General features: G+C 42.3%; 2 protein-coding genes across 3 annotated transcripts in view; one reads left to right on the top strand and one right to left on the bottom strand.

Moving 5' to 3' along the window:
* TP53BP2 (tumor protein p53 binding protein 2) overlaps positions 1 to 6,965 on the top strand; it is a 64,046-nt gene extending 57,081 nt beyond the window's left edge. The window contains exons 17-18 of one of the 2 annotated variants that reach the window (XM_054694908.1): positions 2,724 to 2,923; positions 5,316 to 6,965. In XM_054694908.1, the coding sequence (XP_054550883.1) occupies positions 2,724 to 2,923; positions 5,316 to 5,357 (242 nt within the window). In that variant the 3' untranslated portion in view covers positions 5,358 to 6,965. The remainder of the gene's footprint in view (positions 1 to 2,723; positions 2,924 to 5,315) is intronic. The other variant, XM_037510274.2, reaches the window with a different exon arrangement.
* A 3,685-nt stretch (positions 6,966 to 10,650) lies between these two features.
* Positions 10,651 to 16,718, bottom strand: part of CAPN2 (calpain 2) — a 48,695-nt gene continuing 42,627 nt past the window's right edge. The window contains exons 16-21 of the mRNA XM_037510273.2: positions 16,472 to 16,536; positions 15,518 to 15,586; positions 14,541 to 14,619; positions 13,185 to 13,301; positions 12,912 to 12,970; positions 10,651 to 10,874 (exon numbers count right to left, since the gene is read on the bottom strand). Of these exons, the coding sequence (XP_037366170.1) occupies positions 10,851 to 10,874; positions 12,912 to 12,970; positions 13,185 to 13,301; positions 14,541 to 14,619; positions 15,518 to 15,586; positions 16,472 to 16,536 (413 nt within the window). The 3' untranslated portion in view covers positions 10,651 to 10,850. The remainder of the gene's footprint in view (positions 10,875 to 12,911; positions 12,971 to 13,184; positions 13,302 to 14,540; positions 14,620 to 15,517; positions 15,587 to 16,471; positions 16,537 to 16,718) is intronic.

The raw sequence follows: 16,718 nt of genomic DNA, 5'->3' as shown, positions 1-16,718 counted from the left end.
GCAAATAAGTAAACACCCTCTCCTTTCAAGATTATCAAGAGAAAGAATCCAGTTAATCCAAGTTTACTGCAAAATCAACCTTGTCAAAGTAAAACAGAAGCAACATATATTTAGAGTTAATTTTTTGACTTTTTTTTTTAAATTCAAGTTTATGACTGGTTGATAACATCTGCTCTGTCCACCAGAAGAAATGAACTTGAAGTTTTTGGTGAAAATATGTTGGTTGGCATTTTTATTTATAAGGAAAATTTTTCATTTACAGGATTTAGAAGTTGAGGAATGTTTCTTTTTAGTTTGGCTTAAGAGTAATTGAGAAGGGGAAAAGAGAGAGGCAAATGAGGGGTTAAGACTTCATATCCCCCAAACTCATGCAAACTGCTTGCCAATTGGTTGGCAAGGCCCGAGGTGAAGGACATATCTTTGTTTTCTATGTCTTGACTGTCCTGCCCATCTCCCTTGGCTTGTTTTCAGGCTCTGGGTAAAAAGGGAGAGGTTAGAGAAAAAGCCACAAACAAGTTCTCTCCAACTCTCAGCTATTAGTTTTTATTGTTGATATTTATGAATTATATTTATTTCCTGAATTCTGGGATCAAAGAACATTTTGGTATATTAACATTATTTAAAAGTTAGTATGTTTCGATTTTGCTGTATTACATTTATTGGCCATCTTGGGTCGTATTTAAGTATGGAATATGATTTTTAAAAAGAGGGGCATTTGATCAGAAGTATTTTAAATGGATAAAAATATCATAGCTGCCAAGAGTGACTATGACATAGATACACAGTTGAAATAATAGTAGATGAGTATGGTGAATACCCATGTAACCAACTTGGGACTCAGAACATTCCCAGGCTCTCTGGCGTCATCTGGACTCCCCTACCTGGAGCCCCCTCACATCTGTAGTGACTGCACCTTGATTTTCATCCTTTCATGTTTAATGTTCTTGCTTTTAAAAATAGTTATGTCAGCTGTGTATGAATACTGTAGCTGATACTGTTTAGTTTTGCCTGCTGTTCACCCTTACATAAAATAAATCATACCCGTGATCCCGTGGCTGCCTTTTTCATTCACCATTGTTTTTGAGAATTCTCTGCGTTGTATGTGGGCACTGTTTATTTTCACTGTGCTATACTGTTCTGTTTTATGACGATACCACAATTATCTTTTCATTCTATTTTTGATGGCCATTGGGTTATTTATTTATTCACTTATAAATACTGCTGCTGTGAGCGTATTTTTATTGTCAGTGCATCTGTCCAGAATTAGGAGTGCTGGTCGCCCTGATTATATCTGGCAGACTTCCTTTTGTTCTCTGTTCTCTTTGACAGTTTGTGGATTGAAATGATACGTATTGTGGCTTAGTTTGTATTCCCCAAATTACCGGTACCATTGAGCCTATTAGGCCCCTCAAAAGTGTAATTTGGTAAATAGCAAAGTATGATACATTTTCTTCCATTCCTAATGATTTCTTGGAAATAGGACATGAGTTGTTATATATTGAGTATACGAAAGTATCAGGATTTGTCTCCCACACTTTCCCATTTCCATCCCAGTCAAATAATGAATCTGGCCAGCTTTCAAACTTTGTGGAATTAAGTTTTATCAAATCTTACTGTCCTTTTCAATCTGTCATGCTTTGCATATCTTATTTAAACACAAAAGTTAGAAATTTGTCTCCACTAATAGAATCCTGACCCGTGAGATTGGCAGAATTTTCTTTTGGAAAAGAAAAATTTTATTTTTTACCCAAAATGAGAGGTGTACTACATGCTATGTCATATTAGTTGATAAGGAATGATAAATTCATAATTAATAACTTAGTGTTCACGTAAGTCAAGACACCTGGCTATTCAAAAACAAGCATATATTTTCCTTGCTTTCCTAAAAACATTAAGGTGAAAATAACAAACACTGAATTGTTATGTTATGGTCTAATTTTCCCTTCTCTGCCTTCCTCCTGTTGCCTGCCAGTTGTTAGTCCTCAGTAGTGCCCTGTGGGATAGGGAGTAAAATGGAAAAGCTAAAACTTAAAGTAGTAGTAATTTACAAATCTGTTACTAACTCTGGTAAAAAGTGTGCACGTGAGGATTTTTCCCGTCCCAGTTTTTGGATTTAAATATTTTTTAGAATTTGGGTTCTTTATTTTAGAGTTGACCATATGTAGCCCTTTGTATCGTGTCTAAAATATTGAGAACACTGGTTCTCATTATTGTAAAAGTTGACTGTGTAAACTTAGTGTATCTAAAACATTTAGCCATATTGCTGCATCCTAACATACTACATAAAGCAACTTTATAATTTTTTTCATTCATCATCCCCCATATTTCCCATTTGAATATTACCAGAGACGACTTTAATAGACGTAATACTCTGGGCCCTTTTTTAGTTGTCTGCTTCTAAATTTTAGGTAAGAATGAAGAAGTTTGTTTCCAGAGTTCCTTGGTCATTACACTAAAGAGTAGGCAGAAATTTTACATATTGATCACTTTAATATCCTAGATTCCTTACTCCTAGACTTGTGAAAGTTTCTGTATTCTGGGTAAGCTGTTTTGAGAAATGCTTCTAAAGCATGTCGTGTTTGGAGGTGGTTAGGGAGGCATATGCATCCCTGACAGCTCTGACGCTGCCCCAGGTACCCGTTTCTCTCACTTGGTTCTGCGCAGGCAACAGTTCTTATGGGCGATGATGCACTCTGAATTATGTATTCTGTGCTATATTTCAGGAGTTCAGGAGAAAATGGGCATAATGAATAAAGGAGTTATTTATGCACTTTGGGATTACGAGCCTCAGAATGACGATGAGCTATCCATGAAGGAAGGTGACTGCATGACCATCGTCCACAGGGAAGATGAAGACGAAATCGAGTGGTGGTGGGCACGCCTCAACGACAGAGAGGGCTACGTGCCACGGAACCTGCTCGGAGTAAGTTCCTCTAACGTGTCTGTTTTTTTTAGATGTGCCAGAGAGGGGCTTTGTGAAAACGGCATTTGTTTTAGAGACAGTGCAACTGACTACCCTTTGTTAATGAGACATGAAATATCAAATTTGGGGTGGTTTTAGATTTAGACCTAATGGCACCTTTTCACTGATTCTTATAGTTAGTGGCACACTTAGACATTTGCCAGCCTTGAGAAGTCAGGAGTCCTGTGTACATTTATAAATAGAATAAAGATAACTGGATGATGTGATGGGAATTGAATTTGTGACTTGTGAAATAAAATTTAAATATATCTAAATCAGGATTTGCAACTCTGGTTGAGAGTTTGAACAGGACCTTAAGACAAGATTTTCTGTTCTTTCTCAACTTAATTTTAAGTTTTGTAAAAGCCAAGGAAATGAAAAAAAGTCTTATCAGCTCATATAAACCAATAACACTTCTCTTACTTAGCCCAAAGGAACTGCCATCATCAGATAAAGATCCTCAGAAGTATTTTGGGAGAAGGCTAGTACAGTTAGGCAGAGAAAAGAAAGTCTCAAGACTTTGCCTTAGGCTCTTTCATAAGTTCAATTGTTCCATATGAGAAAAAAGTTTAAAGGTAAAAGTGCTTGTACAGTCCACTGTTGGTAAGGAAGTAAGATGGGGCCAAGGGAAGGAAGGGCCAATTGTAACCAGCAACTTACCGCATATGGGTCAGGGGCTCTGGCGTCACATCACTTTAGATCCCCTGCAGCACCTAGATTCCAGGTGAGCAGGGTAGTGGAAGAAAGTGGGGGAAGAGCTGGAGAAGTCCACCTTCTAAGAGCATTGCAAGCCCTAGCACTGGAAGATATTTTATTGTTATTTTCATCACTATTGGGCAGTCACAGTCTGTGCCCATATGGAGTTTCTGCTCTGGCACTGAGGCCATGAATAGGGTTATGTCTGGAGGTTTCCTGTCCAGGCATCACTCTGTGGAGTAGGTGGAAATGACCCAGAGTGGAGACCTGATTGTCTGGGTTCTGACCAGCTGGCTCCCAACTCCTTGCTGTCTGTCTAGTGTGCAGCGTAAACAACTTCATGCGCTGACTGCTGCCTTCTGGTAACAAAATTTATTCAGTAAACATTCAGGTTTAGGCCATGTTTCTGTGATTATAATGTAAATTATAAAGAAGGAGGAAAGTAAAAAAAACAGGCCATGGAGCCCTTTACAAAAATTTTCAGATTACCAGACAAAAGTAGAAACACAAAAGCTGTTTTCTTTGGAGCATCCCTCTGCTTCCACAAAGTCTCTAGTTCCAGAGAGAATCTCTTGCATGCACTTGCCTTCTTGGGTAAATCTCAACAAGTTAAGCATTTTTACTTTTTATAGTTTAGAATCTGGGGAAGATTCTCCCTTTCAAAATTAGTGGCTGGAGTCTTTTAATCTCCTAACAAAGAGACCCTGTGGTTAGTGCACCCCGGGGGGTATGGGGTGGGTATTGGTTCCCAAGTGTGGGAGCCACAGACCAGAGATGGATCTGCCTCTCAAAAGGTGCTGAATCCAGTGGGCCAGATGGAAGATTTTCACTTTAATCTGACATTTAAACATTCTTTGTCCTTTGGAAATCTTTTGGGCCTTTATATACTTTTTTGTTTTGAGATTTTTAAAAAAGGAAGTTGTATAAATGTTGAATTTTTAGACAGAGGCTCTAATATGAGTTTAGAAAATTTGTATTGACTAAATATCTTTTCTTAGAAAAAGAATCCTTTATTTAACATTAACATTGATCCACCGGCTAGTTTTTCAGTTTTGGCTGGAAGCCTGACTACTTTCTTTCAATAAACCTTTTTCCCTTTGTTTAGAGAAGTGAAGGGGGTAGGGAGGAGGACTTTTGTTTAGTTTGCCAGTTGAATTACTAGTTTGACTTGCTCTTGGCTTCCAGTCTGCAGATCATAAGACCTTCACAAACACTCTCCTCTCTAGCTATTGTTATAGAAAACACAAAACCACAAAACAAAAACTCCACTTAAATCTGTAGACTTTTAGTCTGTGGCATTTCTTTCCTGACAGCCTTAAGTCCCATCACACCACCACGTTATATTCATTATGAATAAAGTTAAAGAGACTTTAAATCTCTAATCTTTTCCCTCATAATGAAAGCCTCAAATGCTGGCGCATCTTATGTATTGCAAATCAGGTCCAGCAGTCTGTATTCCTACTTAGATGTGACTTAGAGCTCAGCAGGTGCACAAATGGAGTTAATGGATAGCAGTCTCATGGCATTGTGCCTTTGAATGTCCTTTGTCAGAAGAGTTGCTAAATGGGAATCTTGGTGTACCCCTAGTATTTCTTGAAATTTTTTTACACTCCCAAATCTTTATATTATGGTAAATATTTTTAAAACTCTCTTACAGCTGTACCCAAGAATTAAACCAAGACAGAGGACCTTGGCCTGAAACTTTAGAGTTTTAGTTAATGAAGAAGTAAATCTCTGTTATCACTCAGAAGTAATGTGATTATTTTTGGCAAAAATTTCATGAGACTTTTTTAATGACAATATAACTTGAAAGTAATGAAGAATGTGCTCTGGAAGAAAATGAAGGATTGAAGAATCCACTACTTGTGGGTGAATGGAGCTTTTAAGTACGCCGACCGTACTGCCTGGAGTAAACGTGGCGTGCAGAGAGACAGACTGATAGTCCTGTTTGCTGCCCCAAGAAATAGGACTGTTTTCACTGGGGCTGCTGGAAAACCAGTTTCTTGCCCTGCCGTTTTCCAGCCCCAATACCTGTCCCTCCAATAGAAAGGACCAGTGTACCCTTGTGGCGTCACCTCATGGCATCATGTCCAGGGTCTCCCAACATCGGGAGCCTCCGAGGGACTCAAATGAAGGCTCAAGGGTGCCAAAAACTTGTGTGTTGTCAATGAGCTATTAGTTGGTTGTCAGTGAGCAATAATTTTCTTATCTGACTTCTTATGGCATCTTAAGAATTATACATATATTTGAAATATTGAAACTAAGCTACACTACAAGTAATTAGATTTAGAATCTTAATTTTTAGGCTAATTTGAGTCTATATTTATTGTCTTTTATATCTCAGAAATTAGAGACTTTCTATAGTTACCTATGATATTTGTCAAGATGATAGCTGACTTTAGGAACAATTGTAATAAAACTTTTTAACTCTAAGCTTTTTACTGGTCTTAGTTTTTGATGATAAAAACAATCTTGTTTAAAATTCAGCCATTGGGATATTTTAGCCAGCTAAAAAATATTAAGCTGGCCTTACCAGCCATGCCATTAAATGTAAGTATTCCCTTGCTTGCAGAAAACTGCTTTATAGTTCATGAGTTTTCTGATGGTCTTTGATACAGAATTAAGTTTTCTTTTGACAGTTCTCAGAAACCACGGTGACAGACATGTGTACCTTTACCTGGAGTCTCTGATAAGAGTGTTTCAGCGTCTATTGTTATTTCCATTTTCTTCATAGTTAATTACATTGATTGATGAGATGAAAACTTATGTAGACAAACCTTCACATTGTTTGATTAGTGTTGCCAAATTGTTTGGAACCCGTTTTACGTAATGGAATTCATTTATTAGAAGATACAAATGAAAGATCAGTGACCCTTTTTTCCTTGTACATTTTTATGAATAACTAAATACCATGCCTTTCAGAGCAATGGAGAGATAGTGACAACATGAACCAAATGTCAGAAGACATGTAGGACATACCGAATTTTTACTTTTTCCCTCCCCCACTGTCATGTTCCCATTGCCTCACACTAACAACTGAATGCTTGTATCCTCCTAAAACTCATGTTGAAATATCCCCAACTCTTCATTGTGATGGTTTAGGAAGTGAGGCATTTGGGAGGTGATTGGGTTTAGACAAGGTCATGTGGGCCCCATGATGAGATTAGTGACCTTATGAGAGAAAGAGACCTTCCCTTCTCTCTAGCCCTGTGAGGACACAAGATGGCTGCCATCTACGAGCCAGAAGGAGAGTCCCCAGCAGATACTGAATCTGCTGGCACTGTGGTCTTGGACATGTAGCCTCCAGAACTGAGAAATAAATGTCTGTTGTTCAAGCCCCCACCCACCTCGCCCCCCACCCCCAATATGTTATTTGTTGTAGCAGCTTAACTTATTAAGACACCTGGTTTTTCAAACACTAACCTATGACTTGCTATGAGGGACTTTTCAGATTTAATTAAACTTACTAATCAGCCAACCTTGAAATAGCTTATCCTTGACTACCTGGGCCCAGTGCAGTCACATGAGCTCTTTAAAGCAGAAAAGATGATATGGAAGGGCAGGTCAGGGAGATAGGTGTGAGAAGGAATCTACCTACCAATGCTGGCTTTGAAGGTGAGTGGGGGAGTGTGGAAAATTGACAGCCAGGCAATAAGAGCCCCACAGCAACAAGAACGTGTTCCTCCCATGTTTCAGTAAGGAACATGTTAGCCCAGTGAGACAGACACTGGGCTTCTAAGCTACTGAACTATGAAATAATAGGTTTCTTTATTTAGAACTGGGATGTAGACCAGAGATGCAGGGGGGTGAGTGGATTCACCAGAGAGTGGGGAGCAGAACAGGCAGATCTACTGAAATACACCACTAAGGGGAGTGGTGGGTTAGACAGGAGTGGTCTGCTGTGGGTCAGCTCCTCAGCGAGATCAAATCCAGGCTGTGATCAAATTCAGGCCATTGTGATGGCGTTGAGACTTAATCCTTACACCACCATGGAGGACCAAATAATAAGTATTTAAGTTTCTAACTTTGTGCTCACATGTTACAGCAGTAACAGGAAACACAACCCAGGTTCTAGTCCTGGCTGGGGCACTTAGCACCTCGTGGGGACACTGAGCTGTTTTCCTAATTGCTACCATGGTTTCTACAAAGTGCTTGAGGAAAGCCACAACGCATCCTGTACGTGAAAGTGCAGGGTGAACTGGAAAGAAAGGCACAGAGGTATATAAAAAGGGAAGATGTGACTGTCAGGAAAATGTGCCCGTCTCAGCTTTATTTCCTTAGTCCTAAACTTAGAACATCATTTGTTATAATTGTTTTTTAAGTTGTTTTATTATCAGAGTATTCTTATACCAAAGCTCCTTGTAGAAATATTTAAAAATACGGAACGGCGAAAAAGCAGAAGGAAAAAAACACGAGAGGCAACACCTATTAACATTTGGGCATCTATCTAGTCTGTTTTTTTCTGTCTGCCTCGTTGAAAGCATACTGCCCAATTTTGTGTCCTCTTATCCATGCTGTTGTGTCGTGATTTCTAACGACTCCACATTTCATCAGGTATTTTATCCAGTTTATCTAGTATTGAAATGGCTGTTTCCCATATCTTACATACTGTAATTGACGCTGTAGTCATCTCCTCATGGAAGCAGGATTTTGATTTTTGGAAAATAAGGAGGGATAAAGCAGCTGGAGAATGGACCCTGCTACCGAGGGTGGTGTGCAGACTTGAACTGTGCTCAGTGTAAAGGCAGTGAGCCTGAAGGGTCTGACCAGGGGAGCAGAGAAAGGGACATGGAAAAGAAAATGGGGTTAGGGAGGTGTTGGGAAAATGAGTTGAAAATAAGGCTTTTCCCACTCCCACCCCACCCCCCACCATTAGCATCTATGATCAGCACCTTTGGTCTTGCTCATGCACCTGTAATTATGGACACCTGGCCCAGAGTGCATGGGGCACATGCCTGTATAAATGGGGACACCTGTGGCAGGGGGATTAAAAGGGCGGCCTCACTCTGAGGCAGTATTACAGGGAAAGGAGACAGAGAAATACTGAAGGAGTGTTCCCTGATTCAGTGTTAACAGGCCTATAAAAATCTACTGAAGGCTCCAAAGTTACCCTTTCGTCCAGCAAGATCTGAAGATGAACCTACCCACCCTGGGACGGTTGCAACATGGGGAAGAAGAGGGAGAGAAGAGTGTAGTGTGGAAGACAGCACAAAGAGGAAGATACTGGCTGGTCCTTTGCATGAGGTTTGGCTTTAGTGGTCACAAAGGCAGCAATTACAGAAGAGCAGTTGGGCCAGATTGTAGGAGATGAAGGAGTCAAGGAGAAAGGAAGAGCCAAGCTCCAGGGAGGACTGCTGTGTAGGAGGCTGGGCTCAGGAGGAAGGAGGGAGAAAACAGCAGGGAGAGGTGTGGATTAAGTGCTTAAATGCTGTGGAAGGAAAACTGAAGATAGAAGCACGGGGCTAATGAGGAGACCTGAGACTAGTTCAGACCAGAGATTCAGGGAGGGCTCTTTCCTGAACTGGAGGGAAGAAAGCAGCGACAGCTTAGGTTGGCGTGAGGTTCTACAGTGTCATCAAGTTGAATGGATTTACTTTAGCATCTATTTTTCCCTGTAAAACAGGCATTGACCAATGTCAACTCCCTCATCAATCCCTGACCACATTCCTTGCCCAGCCTCAATCCCTGGTCCCTCCGAACATCTCCACTCCTAGCCCTATGCTGCTGATGTGGGCCAGCCTGTAGGCTTCAAACACCTCAGCAAGAGGAAGGGCTGAAACTCATGTGGGTGGACTTTGGGAAATCCGTCTTATCTTTTCATGAAACATGAGGCTGGCATTTCCTTATCTCAAGTCAGGTCACATCTTTCCCAGTTTTCATGACTCCTCCAGGTCTCCCACAGACCAATGACTTAAGTGCTTGTTTTCTCAGCTCCCCCCTCATATTCCCTACACCAGTGGGAGTTGACCAAAGTGAATTCAGGTGGTCGGCCAAGCAGGAAACCTGGTTCAGCCTCTGTAAGAGAGGCCAAGAAGCAGCAGAAATGAGAGCTGCGCTTAGTTAGGATCAATTCTCAGAGCTTCTGAATTGGATTTAAAAAACATTTCATAGTGACACATTTCAATGCTAAGATGCCTCTTCAGTGTAGTTTACTGAGGAGCTGGCCTGGGAGAGGGGCGAGTGGAGACAGGCTGTGGCGGGGGGTGCTTGTTCACACAACCCTCTGGGACCCTCCTGAAAGGACAGCAGCCGGGTGACTGCCCAGGGCAACTCTTTATTCAACAGTACATTTGGAAGAAGATAAGGCAACAAGGTAATATTTTTATAATGTTGCTAGCATTTCCCCAAGCTGAAGCCAGGAAACAAGCCTGTGCCATCTTTGCAGCTCGTAATGTCCCCCCAAGTCCATGCACACAGAGCAGTTCAGGAAGTGTTGCAGCAGGCAGCAAACAGCTTGTTTTTGTCATTCATCCCATCAAGGTGAACCGGACGCCTGATTTTGCTAATTTTGCTTCAGCTGATCAAGAGTAGAATCTCTTTGGTATTTGTAACACTGAATGTACTGGACCAGAGGTGCTCAAGGACTTGAGGTTAAGACGCATGAGTTTACTAATAAGTTTTACAGAATCTGTCTCTCGTTCAACCCAACTGCTGGGGGTGTGCTTCTGCCCGGCCTCTGCAGGTGCCCTTGGGGAGCTTACTTCGGGATGCCTCCTGTTCTCCACTTTGGTCAAGGGAAATGTAGATTGCTGTCTGGTAAATGCCAGTGCTGCATTTTTAAACTTGAAGTGGCTTTAAATATTCTCAGCAAGGTCACTATGTATGTCCTTTAAGGCTGACCTAATGTTTGCTCAGCTGTTAAATACCTCCCTGCATTTTATTCCTTATTTAATATTGATCTAACAGGAAAGTGTGTAAAAGTAAAAAGTATATACTATTTACAGATTTAAAGTTGTCTTTAAACTTACCAAGGGTTAAGTGGCTCACTTGGATTTAGTATAATGATATGTAAATATTTTACTTTAATATCTGAAAGTTCTGCTATCTCACATAGTATCATTTTCCGCTATAATCATCAGTTTAAGTAAATGTTCCCATAATTTCAAGGTCCAGATAAAAAGTTTCTCTGTAGAAGCTTAGTCATGGCTGATTTTTCTTTCATGCGAAGTCTTCAAGCAGAATAGTGATCACTTCAAAGTACTGAAAAACAGAGCCACTGTGAAAAAGAAAAAACAGGTCGGTTCAGTGACCAGTTCTGAAATGAAAGGCTCTTTTGTTTAAGTACCTCGAAAGATTGATGGTTGTACCCAAAAAGCTGATCAAAGTTAAGATAGCAGTATACTAACTCCCATTTTTTTCTATCTGATTTCTAGAGTCTAGCTTGTTTGGACCAATAGTCTGGGTGCTGTTTGAACCAGGTGGTCACGAGTCATATTACAGGGCTGACTGAAACATGAAATGTGGAACTCAGTCGATAGAATTAGCATTTTTACATCTCTGCATCTGAGTATCAGCAAACAAGAGTTTGCGCTGTGCATAGCTCTTAAATAAGTGGTTCTCAGCCTTGGTTCTATATTGGAATAACCTCAGGACTTCTAATCAGATTCTAATGGAGCAAGGTCTAATGGGTGAGATCTGGACATCAGGACTTTGCAAAGCTCCCAGGTGGTGTGACCTGCAGCCAAGGCTGAAACTGCTGCCAACTGAAGGGGAGATGTACTTGCGGTTGGTTGTTCATCCTCAGCAAAAATGACCAGAGTGAGGGGAGCTCTAGGATCCCACGAAAAGTGAGGTCTACCACAGGTGGGGTGGAAAAGATGAAGACTGTCAGAGGAAATGGGGAGTCGGGGAGGGGTGGGGTACCCAGCAAGAATGATCAGGAGGCTAGCGTTTCCAGAAATTAACAGGTGGCATGTTTTACGTCACGATCCAATGGGCTCCACTTTAAATTGCAGCTCTGGGCAGGGATATTCCTAGGCTGCAGCGGCCATTTCAGCTGGCTGCAGGTGCTGTGTAATACGTAATGGCAGAGTAAGACAGCTGTTTACTTGCTAGGTTCCTTCAGAGTTCAAAATTCAAAAAAAAGAGTCCCAGGCCCTACACTTGTCCTCCTCACCACTTTGCCTCTCTTTGGAGTCTGCAGACTGTGTCGTTCTCCCCCAGCACTGGCCACTGAGCCAGCCCTTGTAGCCTGCGCTGCCTCAGGTCCCCCGAGGAATGGAGGCTGGAGCCAGATGAGAATGAAAGTCAATCCCAGGGGCCTCCCCGGTGGCGCAGCGGTTGAGCGCTGGGTTGTGAAGCTGCCCGCAGCCTCTGCAGCGCTGGTTCGATCCCCCGGCTGCTCCCCGGCCACCGGAGGAGGGTCCCACATGGCGCGCAGACCTCCCCTGCCGCCTACTGCTCCCTTCAGCAGTGTACTTCGGTCCTTCTGCCTGTTCTGCTCCCCGCTCTGGCTCTGGTGAATTCTCTCACCCTCCCGCGCTTCTGACTGTACCCAGTGCTTGTATAAATAAATGAATAATAAATAAATAAATAAATAAATAAATCTTTTTAAAAAAAAAAAAAAAAAAAAAGAAAGTCAATCCCAGCTGGTTTATTTATTTGAAGGGAGAGAACTGTCTTTGAGATGACAACAGGATATACTGCACTTTGCTTTTTGGGGAATTGGTTGGTATACCACCTTAATTTGAGTTGATCATCACTGCAAAGGTGGGCATTGCTGGGGTTTTAGACATATGCGCACAATAATGGCATATGGCCAGCTTCACTATTGTTAATTTTAAAGGGAGAGGAAGTAGAAAATAATTTATTCAGAATTTTAAGTGGATTTGTTCTCATAACAGACCTTCCAAAATCTATTTGAATTTCATCCAGAGAATTTTTTTTTTTTTTTAATAAAAGCACCTTCTCCCATGCATGCTAATCAGCAGTTCTTTCTCTAAGAGCCATTGGGCAGCCACCCTCTCCTTATCTTAACCTTGTGCTATACTCAAGGCAGAGCTCATGGGAGGAGTGATCTGGTGTGTTTCCTTGGACCTAAAAATCAGTAGGTAATTGGGGAACAACTACAAATAAAAGTGCATGGTGGGATTTTATAGCCATTTACAGGCCTATCCCTGACAGGTCAAAAGATTTTTAAAGCAGGGCTTCAGAAAGCAGGTCAGTGAGCCGCAGTTCTCTGTCACCCAAGTAAAAGTCCTTCTCCCCCGTCCCCTTAGGAATGAGGGGGCAGTGGTATGGGCCATTGACTTACAGAGATAAGGTCGAGCGCTATTGTTCCAGTATTCTCAGGATCCAGCTGCTTAAATATCTCTGTGGAGGAAGAGGACGTTGTGAGCGAGTGAGCTGAGACAGGCCACGTTACCCTTTCCCATTTAGCAGCTGATCTCATTGACAGTCACAAGCTATTAATTCATTCTCGACTGGACAGTCATGTCTAGTTCAGGTGGCTTCACCTGTGATGAAAAGCGGCTTGTTTTCATACTGAGAGCTGAAATGCTTCTTCCCTCACCCCCAATTCACTTACTGAATAGTGTTTCCAGTCGAACCAAACACTTAACAAAATTATCAAAATCGATGATGAGCTCATCATCTGCAAACCGTGCAACGATGACTTGATGGAGTTCACGGGGTAGCTTGAAACCTGCAGTGAAATGAACAAGCAAACTGAGTGCCTAGTGTCAGCTGGCACCCTGGTGCCCTGGTCAAGGGCTCTGGAAATGTCATGGCGATTTAAATGACAATTGTAACTGCTTTTGTCCCTTGATTGCTCTGCTGTGAGTCTGCTTTTATTTTATAGTTGATATTTTCTGCCTTTGCTTCTGTTTCCAAACTTGTTCATGTCCCCTGCTGTGTCCTTCCTCATAAACATGGAGGACTTTTCTTGCCAGTTCTGATTTCCATGTCGTACTGCTTCACCTTGTTAGCCATACTTTCATTTTTGTTTATGTAGCTCTGATTCATCTTGGAAACTAAATTCTCCTTGCATGTATACAGCAAAAACTTTTTGGGGTAAACTAATATTAATCCTACAGTTCTCCATAGAAATAGATGTGTAACGGGCCATTGCTGCCCAGAGTTGAAACTGCTTGCCACAGCTTCCTTTGCAGCTATGTGAGGCCTGTGAGTCCAGGCAGTGGGATGTATGAGTGCAGTGACGTGTGCCCTAAGGCAAGTAGCCGGTCCTCCTCCCCTATCAATCTGTTGCCAGAATGTTGTTGCAGTGGTGGCAAGCCAGCCTAGGTCCCTCTGATAAAGGCAACATGAAGGGCTGCGTACCCAGCACGAGAGAAGCAGCCTGGATCCCTGGCAGCAGGAGGCATGATCCCAGCCCAAGCAGCTTAGCTTGGATTGTTAGGTGAGAAAAAGATGTATCTTGAAATTTGGAATGTAGCAGTTATTTGGGATTTCTGCTACAGGCTTCTATCCCAACTAGCAAGATGAACTTCATGCTGGGATATCTGTTCTCGAGGCACACTCCAAAGTCTCCCACTTTGCAGGTCTCCCACAAGCTTGTGTCCCTGTTATTGATGTCTAATTCTGCTAGAGGATGCCCCAGGGTGGAGCTGAGATATACCATTTTTGTTAAGCAACGATGCATTAGAAAGGAGTGTATGTGGGGGGAGTCCACTGAGAACTAGCTTCACCTGCCTGACCTACCAGGCCACTTGGAGGGGAACTTAGATTCCAGAGGTTTTAGAAGGCAGAGCATCCTGGGCTACATATTATTTTACCAATCAGTCTTTAAAAGGGAAATGGAAAAAATGTGTCATAATGAACCAGCACTTAATTCATTTCATAGCTTACCAAACTTTGTATTAAATGCACAGACTGAACATTCACATACTCATTCTAATAAACAAAAACAGTTATGAAGTGTTACCTGCTTCTTCTAAAGCCCTCCGCATCTCATAGGAGTTCATGGTACCAGACTTATCCACATCAATTTCGCGGTAAATTTTCTGTAACAGGAAAAATTATTATAAGGCAGAAGCAAATGACCTCTGTGCTATGTGCTGAGTGGGGATGAAGGTTTTCCAACAATTTGCCTCTAGTTTGGCCTTGGAAGAGTCACCTATGTTTCTGCCTTAAATAGCTAATTGCATTTTGCCTCTCTGTGCAATAATTTGTAAATAGGCCCATCAAATCTCGACCCTGGATGGGTGTTATTGACTTAAGTCACTTGGTACTGGAGCTGTTAAAAATCCAAGCTCCATGCAAAAATGAAAAATGAGGGCCTCCCCTGGTGGCGCAGCAGTTGAGCGCTGGGCTGCAAAGCTGCCTGCAGCCTCTGCAGCGCTGGTTCGATCCCCGGCTGCCAGCGAGGGTCCCACATGGTGCAACAGACTTCTCCTGCCGTGCCCACTGCTCCCCTCAGCAGTGTATTTCGTCAGTCTGCCTGTCCTGTTCCCTGCTCTGGCTCTGGTGAATTCTCTCACCCTCCTGTGCTTCTGACTGTGCCCAGTGCTTGTACAAATAAATAAATCTTTTTTTAAAAAAATGAAAAATGATGTAAGATTATATAAAATAAAATATTAAAAAAAAAAATCCAAGCTCCAACAAACTGGTCAGTTAAGATACTTTAGGTAGGGTTTATAGATGAGCCTATTTGTCAGTCATTGAGTTAAATTAAGGGGCTGACTAGTTAACTTTCAAAGTCCTTGTTGTTTTCTGCTTGCATTTGCTTGGCCTCTCTTCATCCCAAACTCCACTGAGGGTAAAAATCCCAGTCTCCTTGGAAATGTCCCTTCATCCCCCCCTGAAGAGTTGCTGTATATGAAAGTTTATCGACAGCATGTGCCCAACACAGACCCACCTCTCCACCACCCACCCCTGCTTTGGGCCCTCCTGAGCTCTTACTTGGTATGTCTGAATCTTTTTCCAGAGAATGTAGAACTCCTTCAGGCCCAGCTTGCCGCTCCCATCCAACTGTCTTCAGTTGAGGAAAGCTCCTTGAGTCAAGCTTACGTGGGCCTAGTGTCACCTGCTTGTCCTCTCCACTGGATATTCTGGTAACCCCAGCATCCTCACAAACAGGTCTTATAGAAGGACCTTGGCCTGCTTTTCACATTGGCCAACCCTGCGTCTAAGGATTGTGGAAGAGTCAAAGACTCTCTCGTTCTCCAGGATCTCAATAGCTGATTGGGGCTGGAGTTGCTGTGGGAACCCCAGAATCGGCTAAAAATGAGCTATTAGGTTATATTGAGAGTCTTTCTGATGGCTTCAGTGGCTAGTCCTTACCCATTATTTTAGACTGTTATTTGAAGTATTTCTAAAAGGCCTTTGGGGAGGGGAGCTACACTGTGATGCACACATAAGCCCATTTCACAGAAGCTCAGAACACCCCACCCAGCTTCTCATTAAGCCTCAGGAATAGAGGGGAAGGATTAGTTGGGTGGCCTAGAAACTAGAGGAAAAAGGAGGGAAGAATTCACCCCTTTGAATTTGTCTACAAATAAAGAAGAAAATCATGACCAGAGAAAACAGATTCATTTCAGAAACATCAGAGGGTAGGGACTATTTACCTAGAAATGGTGGAAACACTGTCCCTTAAGAAGCAAACCCAAGCTGCTCCAGGCAGAAAACGGTGGGCGAGTTGTTGGGCATCTTTCACTGGTCACAACGGCTGGCTGACCTGTCTGCTCTGGGTCTGGGAGGTGGTGTTCCCCTTTCCCTCATCTGAAGTGTCTCATGTTCCCTGGTGAGAGAGGTCGGCACCGACCACCATCCTACAATGCAGCCAGCAGGTAGAGCTGGCTGTTCAGAAGGTGAGGGGCAATGTGGTTTTGTTCCCCAGAGCACTTCAAAGGATACATCCAGCATGTCCACCATGATTTTGCAGGTCTCGATGCTGAAACCATCTGTCTTGATATCTTGGCCTACAAGACAAAATTAAGCATGGCAGGAAAATCTTTGAGAACAGAAGTTCCATTCTACATTGATGGAAATGCTCTACATCTGCACGCTACAATCCACAGCAGTCACTTTAGTTATTTTCTATACCTGTATAGGGCGAGTGGCCACAGTGCAGGGACAATGGGGAAGATGATTTGCCTGATTT

Source organism: Talpa occidentalis, unplaced genomic scaffold (assembly GCF_014898055.3).
Source record: "Talpa occidentalis isolate TD23 unplaced genomic scaffold, MPIMG_talOcc4v2.1 talOcc4.14, whole genome shotgun sequence".
Lineage (NCBI taxonomy): Eukaryota > Metazoa > Chordata > Mammalia > Eulipotyphla > Talpidae > Talpa > Talpa occidentalis.
The sequence above is the reverse complement of the archived record's forward strand: the minus strand, read 5'-3'. Positions and strand labels throughout refer to the sequence as shown.